General features: G+C 51.1%; 1 protein-coding gene across 7 annotated transcripts in view; it reads left to right on the plus strand.

Moving 5' to 3' along the window:
* PCGF3 (polycomb group ring finger 3) overlaps positions 1–7,000 on the plus strand; it is a 57,898-nt gene extending 50,898 nt beyond the window's left edge. For 3 of the 7 annotated variants that reach the window (XM_073804707.1, XM_033856447.2, XM_073804708.1), the window contains exon 10: positions 6,610–7,000. In XM_073804707.1, the coding sequence (XP_073660808.1) occupies positions 6,610–6,843 (234 nt within the window). In that variant the 3' untranslated portion in view covers positions 6,844–7,000. Of the gene's footprint in view, positions 1–113; positions 4,134–6,609 lie in introns of those variants that run through there. The other 4 variants (XR_004526574.2, XM_073804709.1, XM_033856452.2 and 1 more) reach the window with 4 other exon arrangements.
* The last annotated feature ends 1,421 nt before the right edge of the window (positions 7,001–8,421 follow it).

Raw genomic sequence — 8,421 nt, forward strand, 5'->3', positions numbered from 1 at the left:
CAGGTGTGGGGACCGGGCGTGGGACTCACCCTCGGAGCTGACGAGTGTGGGACCATCGCCAGCCTGTCCCCTTGGGGTCACCGGTGCCGTTCCCTCGCCCCCTTGTCTTGCAGAAAGCACCGCTCCTGCTGCACTACAGACCCAAGATGGACCTGCTGTGAGCCGCGGCACAGCAGAGACTCAGCCGCCGGGCGCCCCGCGAGTACGCAGCCAGGCGGGGCCGCCACCGCGTAGGATGCTGCCCTGGGCACCGTTTGGACTGGGTCCCGAACAGAGAATATTTATCACTTTTGTATGAGAATCACACTCACGAGGCGCTGCGGCACAGGGTTACGGACGCGCCTCGCCTCGCCTCGCGGCCGGGGCGCCTCTGCCCCAGCGGGAGGGTGTGGCGCCGGCCTTCGCCGACCCGTGACCTTTGCTTGCTTTCCAGGTCTTGAAAATCTCGGTCACTTCCGTTCAGTTTATGAATTAGGTTTCACGATAAGCCCCCAAAATACTTGTACGTTTACCGAATCCTTCCTAAGTTATTGACAAAATGTCTTTTCACGTGAATGACGATATTTATGTGGCCTTTAGCTTCCTGAAGACTTAGAAGATATATAAAAATTTAATTTAAAAGCATACCAAAAGAGGCTTCCATGAGTATCGTGAGTTAACCATGGTATTTCATTTTCCACGTCAGGGAACGTGAAGCCGAGGGCCGCCCTGACTCCGGGGGGCCCGCAGCCCAGCTGGGGGGCTGCACCCTGACCCCGACGCGGCTGCCCCGCCCGGTCAGCAGGGCGGACCGGAAGACGACAGTTCGCAGAACGATTCTTGTTCTCAAAAATTGTTTCTCTTAAATAGGGCACAAGTTGTTCAGTGCCGTCGTTTAACTTCCCGCTTATTCTTTCCCATTTTTGTTTTGCTGAAGAGATTGATGGTGGTGGCGGGGGGCCTCTCCCGAGACGGCGCCCCCGTCCGCGGCGGGGCTGGTGCCCAGGGGGCGTGTCTCCACCAAAGCCCCACGTGTGCAGACCCCGGGTCCCACCACGCCCGCCTTCAGAGGTGGGCACGTCCCCGTGCTCTCGTGGAGCAGCTGGCGCGCTCTGGCCGCTGTTGGCGGGCACGCTAGAGCCACAGAGGGCGGGCGGGCGGGCCCCTGTGCGGCGGAAGCGGCTTTTCCAGTGACTTAATGACCTACAGCGTGGGCAGACGCAGCACACCCTCTGTTAGCCCTTTCTCCTCCCAAATGTTAATATTTTTGTGGAATTGGAGAATAAACTCTTTGCCAGCACATCCATTTTTGTTCCTTTAAGATAGTAACTTGGAATGTGTAACGACAGGAGCAAGGAGACGGGCCTTCTCCGGGTGGTAAGCTGGTCCCCGCTCCGTGGCCGTCCCTGTCCGCGTCCGGTGGCTTCTGCCTGACCTTTGGGCTCCTCCCCCTCTGTCACCTCCTGCGTCACCGGGGCGCTGGGGTCCTGGGGCCGCCTCACTTGGTAGGTGGTCCTGACGGTGGCTTGAGAGCCGGGTTTTCCATGAAGAACTTCACCTTGGTGACTAGAGTTTTTCTCGAACTTGCGTTGGAAGTGGTGGTTGGGCTCATCGACATTCAAGTTTGTTTGTTTGTTTTCTGCTTCCTGTTTCATACTTACAGATGTCAGAAGCAGCTCCCTTAGTGATGGGAAAAACAAATTAACTCAGTCCAAGTGGTTTTAATATAAGGCCTTTCAGAAACATAAAACCAAGTTTTTCTTAGGAATTGGTCAGAGTCCATCTCTCTCTTTAAGCCCGTTACTCCCGGGACCGTTTGAATGAGTCAGTTCCCTGCGCCTGCTGTTCATCCCGATCGTTTGTTAGGGTCACTATTCAAGGGTTCAGTGAGTAGATGTGTATGACTAAGTATTACCTGTCTACCTCAAATACACATTTCTGCTGAAGCATTCTGTAAAGCCGTGTGTTCTCAATGCAGTTGAAGTGTACCGTTAGAATTTAGGTATTTTCCTGTGTGATGAAAGGAAGGAAGGATTAAACAGTGTGAGCGTCCAAATTCAAATAAAATTAATCCACAGGTCAGATTAAAATGAACCTGGCTGTATAATCTCATAGTATATATTTGTAACTTTGCAGCTATCTTTGCAATCACTTGAATTTGCTGTGGTGCTAAGTCGACGTACTTAATACACAGAGAGGTGGAGATGAGTCAGAGCTGGCGTCACCATCCCCACTGGGCCCTGGCCACCTGCTGATCCCGCGTTTGTGTCCGTGTTACCCTGATGAAACCTCAGCAGCAGAAGTACCCATTTTTCTAAGATGTCCTCGTGCAGACCGTCTTCACTGCAGGAGATCCCTGTTCCCGCCACCTCCGGTCTGACCGCAGCCTTACGGGGACGGAGCTGGGGGCCTCGCCGTCAGAGGGAAACTTTCACTTTTCTCTCGTGTCCGTTTAACATCAACGGCAGAATTTTATCTTTTCCAGCATAAAAGCCAGGATCAGTTAGTGATTGGATCCTATTAAGTTTGTTTTTTGTTTTTAACAGATGGAGTTACTGTGAAGTAGTTTTCACCACTCTTCATGCTGGTAAAACAAACGCTGTCAGTTACCGAACGGCACCCTCGTCAGCAGCGTGGGCTCGTCAGCAGCACAGGGTCTCACTAGGTACAGGTGTCATGAAAATAGAAGATTCAGATAGAATATATAATATTGAATTTAAGATTTGGGGGGTTAAAAAGAAGAAAACTTAACTTTATAAAATTATTTATTCTATTTTAAGCCTTCTGTCATATTTTCCCATCCAGTTGTTTGGTTTCAGTGGTCCAGCTTTATTTACAGGCATATAAGACGAAATTGGGAGGCGTTCTGCAAGCTTCTTCCTTTTGCTTTGAGTAGCTTCCGACTCGTGTGCTTTGTGTTACCCGGATGAGAAGCGCTTGGTGCTTCTGCGCGATAGGCTCCAGCGGGCGGCGCCACGCGTACGTGGAGTGTCCGTGGCATCTGCTCCACTGAATGGAGGCAGTGTAGGCGGACTCTCAGAACGTGTACGTCCAGCCCTTTGGTTTTCCTTTTCCGTCGTCGTTCTCATGAAAACACTGTTGCTGGGAATGTGCGTGGGCCTGTGCAAGGGGCTCGGCCGTCGGTAAGAGTGAGTGACCGGCCAGCGGCCGCAAGTTGACGTGTGGCCTAGGCTGGCCTCGTGCCTCAGACCCCGCGCGCTGGTGGCCCAGGACGCGCCCCCGTGTCGACCACAGATGTGACGGTGCTACTTTCCCAGGCTCCTGAGCCCGCCGGCGCGTGCGGCCTTGATGCCTCCTCGTGGCATTTGAGGTCTTTAGAAATTCGTTTGTTTTTTCTTCAAAGCCCACAGGATGGATTTTACAGTGATTTTGAAGTGTGTCATTGGATTGAATATCATAGGAACAAGCCAGCTGATTTCTACCTTGTACGTGAATATTTGATGTGCTCTCAAAACATTGAAAACACATTTAGTGCAGATAGATCACAAGAAGTTCAGTTTCTCTGTTTCCTCAGGAAATCATTTACACTCCAGCACATCACATGTGACCTTAGCGTGATAAACCAATGTGTTTCTCTGCCTTGGTATTTAAACAAACTACGTAGGTTGGGATAAGTCGGTTAGAAAACAATTCAAGCGACACCACAATCATCACTGAGATTCTGTCCCTTCCTGGGGACCGCCGGGCCCCTCACCAGCTCACGTGGTCTCTGTGTCCGTGGGTGCATCTGAAGGGGGCCTGAAGTTTACGTGTCCCCTAGAACGTGTGTAGCATTAGCGTAAATGTCTAGTTCGACAGCTTCATTGGGTGCAAGAAAACCATTTTTCCCGTATGATGCAGCGTTCAGGGGCGAGAGCCCTTGCCGACCCTGGCATCCCGCGTGGAGATCGGGCGCTCTGGGGGATTGTGGAGGTGACGCTGCAGACACATGTTTTTGACTGTTTAGTTTGGAAGTTTACATTTTTTATGCTTCGTGTTGGTGTGTAATTTTTTGTACTCCTGGTGGCTAGGTTTTATCTAAAATCTTGTTTGGAATATTGCTTAACTGTTTTGATTTTATGATAGTGAAGCTTGTATTCAGTGTTTTGCCAATTGATATTATATGCTTGTAATAAAAGCAAAAGGAAAACCTACCTAGTTCTCTGAGGCTGGACGTTTGTTACCTAAGATGTTCGTAGGAGCGTGAGATAGGTGCCCTGTTAGGGGGATACGGTGTGACGAAGAGTGCCGTGGGTATTGGCGAGGGCGCGCACGCCACACTGGGCCCTCCCCTCCCACCCCAGCCTGGACCCTCACAGGTTAACGACTCTGCCCCACATGGCGTTTGTGACCGACCTCATGAAGCTGGTCCAGTGTTGGCGCCAGAGGCTCTATGGGAACCCTGGGAGCCCACACGCATCTGTGTGCATGGAGAGAGAACTGTCTTTGGTTGGTAGCTGTGTGCCAGGGAGCCTGTGTGAAAGAAAACCTCTGATTCCCCTGCGCGGTGGGCCGCCGCTCGGAGTTGGACCCTCTCTTGGCGTGTTGGGGCACGTGTGCGCACACATTTCTCGTGAGGGCGCCTCTGCCTCCCTTTTGTTCTGTCCAGGCCTTGGTGGGGGCGGTGAGTGATGCCCTCCCACACGGGAGGTGCTAAGACTCGTCTCTTCCGGGAACAGCCTCACACACACACCAGAATAATTTTAATCTCGGCACTGGGCCCCGTCAGGTTGACACACGCGATCAGCTATCGCAGACAATTTACTATATCCATAACTTTTAATTTTTAAAGGTTAAGTAATTTACAGCAATCTTGAAAATCTGAGGAAACCAGAACTGAAAAACAGGGAGAATATGTTGACCAAAATTATGCTCTCGTGGGTTTCAGATCATTAAACTTGAAAGATAAATTCAGTCTTAAGAAACTAATTTTACCTATTTTACTTATTTTTGGTAAATCGTTTACTCCACCTAACGAATGTCAAGGTGCCGAAGCCACGTGTAAATGTCCACGTTCACCGGGGCGCTGGGTGGGCTGCAGGGACGGCAGGAAGCAGGCTTCATCAGGGCCCATGACTCCAGGAAAGAGCGAGAAGGAGATCAGCCAGGCCCAGGTCTCCCCTGCCCCCCAGCCCCTGAGCCTGGGAGGAGGGGCTGCGAGGGACTGAGGGGAGGCTGCGCCCGCCTGTAGCTCACACAGGAGATTTGCTTCTCCAGCGAGACTGCATTTGCATGAAACATGCAAGTCCCGCTTTAACCGGCAGCGCTGTTACAGGTGTGATCCTGCATCCCCTGCCGTGAGACAGAGGCTCTGGAGGCCGCAGGAGAGGAGCACGCAGCACGCACAGCCAGGGGCCTCAGCCACACCTGCTGCCTGGCTGAGGATAAATGTCTCCCTTTGACTTTTGGTTCTTACGGATAAAACCCCCAGGGGGGCCAGCAGTCCTCGTTGCGGCAGCTGTGGCCAGGCCCGGGGCCTGGGGCCCTCTTGCTAGGTCGGTAACCTCGCGGCGCCCGCTCCCAGTTGCGCTGGAGTGCAGCCGTGCCCCTGTAGGTGACAGGCCCCTGCAGGGTGCGCAGGCAGCCCCTCCGTCCAGGTGGCAGGCAACACCCCATCATTTGGTGTGTTTTGCCTTTACGTGGCAGGTGGCCGTGGGAGGCCTGTCAGTCTCAACCACCAGCAGGCTGACGTATCCGTCAGACTCTTGTTGCAGCCTGATTGTCTCTGGATTTTATTTGAATGTGAAAATATAAACCGTTTGACAATGAATCCTGTGGGGCTTTTTGTTTGTTTTTTTTAACGTGTGTTGGGTACTATGACAACAAAGTTGCTTCTTTAGGAACATTTTTAGTCAAAAACCTTTTGAGGCATAAACAGATCTGGCCCTTATAACAAACAGACCAAGTATGAAAATGCACCGGCTAAGTACGTATTCTTGTTGGTGGGAAATGGCTTTTTCCACTAACACCTCAGGAAGCACAAAGCAGGCATTAATCCCAGCTCAGTCCTGGGAGGTGTTTCTGGTGATTCTACTGCTTACAGGCTGTTGTCTGTAGGACCCCAGGGCTTGGGCGGGGAGGTCCTGCGACCCCAGGGCTCTGGAGAGATATGGGGAATGGTCCCAGGACAGCCAGGGGTCCCCGGGATCCACACTTCTCCTCCTGGCCCCGCGTGGTGCTTTGGCTGTGCAGGTGTTACAGGTGTTACTCCCCCTGCCCCTCGGCTGTCTCTGACCCCACACCCAGGGCGGCGGGAGGGGCCCGGAGCCCCATCTCCCGCGAACGCAGCCAACACGGATCGAAATACTGCCTGATGGAGCTGCGGCTGGTCTGGGCCGCCTGCTCCCTCAACGCCCAGGTTGGCCCCTGTGAGGGTTCCTTTTGAGGGCTTGCTTAGTGACGCTCCCAAGGGTGAAGCGGGGCCCCCGGGGGCCTGCCAGAATCGCAGGGTGTGTGTTCTGTTTGTCGTCCAGCGTGGAAAGCGCTTCCTCGCACTGTGTCAGTGTCGCCTTTTCACCCCTGACGCTCGTGCGCTCAGACCCCCTTCAGGGTCTTGCAGAGGGGCTTCCGGGTTTTCCTCCCACAGGGCTCACGTATTTCTAGTTTGGCTTATTTCTTGTGTTTCCTCAGGGAGGCGGGGCACCTGCTTATATGGAATGGAGAAGACACTGGTGTTTGTACCCAATCTGCTGGTTCCGGGAGTGGCGGGGTGGGTGTCCTGGACGCCCACAGGCAGCAGTGTCGCAGCAAACACACGGACCCCTGTGCTCCTCTGCGGGCTGCGTGTGCACGGCTGCATCTCGAAGAATGTTGGCGGCGAAGGAAGCTTGCTGTGCGTTCAGACTTGAGTGGGAAGACTCTTGACGTCTCCATTTAAGCACAGTTGTGGAGTTTTGATAAATACTGTTGACTAAGTCGAGAAATTTCCTTCTGTTAAAGCTCACTAGACATTTTAGTCTAGAATGTGTAATTTCCATTTTTTAAATTACAAATTTTAAGTAAAAAAAAAATTTTTAAGTAACCTTTCTGTTTTGTTTTTGGATTTTTAACACATACACAGATTCACGCAACCACCACTACAGTCAGGACACAACAGCTCCATCATCCCAAAGACCTCCTGAGTGCCGGTCCTCCTCTGCCACCCCCACCCCCCATAATTCCTGGCAGCCACTGATCTCCGGCATTGTAATCTTGCCTTTACCAAGGCCAAGGCGGCTCCAGCTCCCGCTCAGGTCCCCACAAAGGCTCCCAAGTAGAGACCTTTATCTGCCCATGTGAGGACAGAAGGACTAGTGTGACCCCTGGGCTGCTGTCTGCATGGGGCTGGTGTCCTGTGCTATTTGTATAAATAAACCTGAGGCAGGACCGGTCAAAAAAAAAATGTCGTGTAAATAGAATTGTACGCGTCACCTTTGAGACTGGACTCCTGGACTCAGCGTACTGCCTTTGAGATCCATCCGAGTGGCCAAATGGCTCATATGTCCTGTGACGTGGCTGGACCACAGTTTGCCGGTTCACCTGATGAAAGACTTTTGCATTTTCAATTTTTGATGATTGTGAACCTCATGTACAGGTTTGCATGTGGACGTAAGCTTTGTTTCTCTACAAAGTAGGATTTCTGGGTCGTATGGTGAGTGTATGTTTAAGAAACTGCTGAACAGGATTTCCCTGGTGGTCCAGTGGTTAGAATCCGCCTTCCAATGCAGCGGGCGCGGGTTCTATCCCTGATTGGAGAACTAAGATCCCACATGCCGTGTGTTGTGGCCAAAAAAAACAGAAAAAGAGAAAAGAAACCTCCGAGCGACAGTTTCCAGACTGGCTGCCCGACTTTGCATTTCCAACTGCAAGGCCTGAGCCATTCCAGCACCCCGCATCCCAAAGTGCCAGTGTTCTCTTTGATTTTAGACGTTTTTGGTGGTGTGTAGTGGTATGTCATTGTGGTTTGAATTTGCATTTCCCTAATGGCTTTCATGTTGATCCTCTTTTCATGTGCTTATCTGTCATTACATCATCTTTGGTGCACTGTCTATTCATGTCTTTTGCCTACTTTTTAACTGAGTTATTTTCTTACTGAGTTTTGAGAGTTTTTATGTATTCTGGATACAAGTCCTAAGTTTGATATGTGATTTGCAAATATTTCTCCCAGTATTTATCTTGTGTTTTCATTTTCTTTACACTGTCTTTGGCAGAGCAAATGCTTTTAATTTTGATGAAGTCCAATTGATTTCTTCGTTTATGAATTCGTTTATGGATTACGCTTTTGATATCATGTCTAAGAACTCTTTGACAAAGGCCAGGTCATGAAGGTATTGTTCTGTTTTCTTCCAAACATTTCACAGCTTTGTGTTTTACACTGATGTGTGATTCATTTTGAATTAATTGTGAGACGTGAGGCTTCGGTTGAGGTTCGATTATTTGCATGTGGACGATCAACCGATCAAC

The sequence above is a fragment of the Tursiops truncatus genome, chromosome 5 (genome assembly GCF_011762595.2).
Source record: "Tursiops truncatus isolate mTurTru1 chromosome 5, mTurTru1.mat.Y, whole genome shotgun sequence".
Classification (NCBI taxonomy): Eukaryota; Metazoa; Chordata; class Mammalia; order Artiodactyla; family Delphinidae; genus Tursiops; species Tursiops truncatus.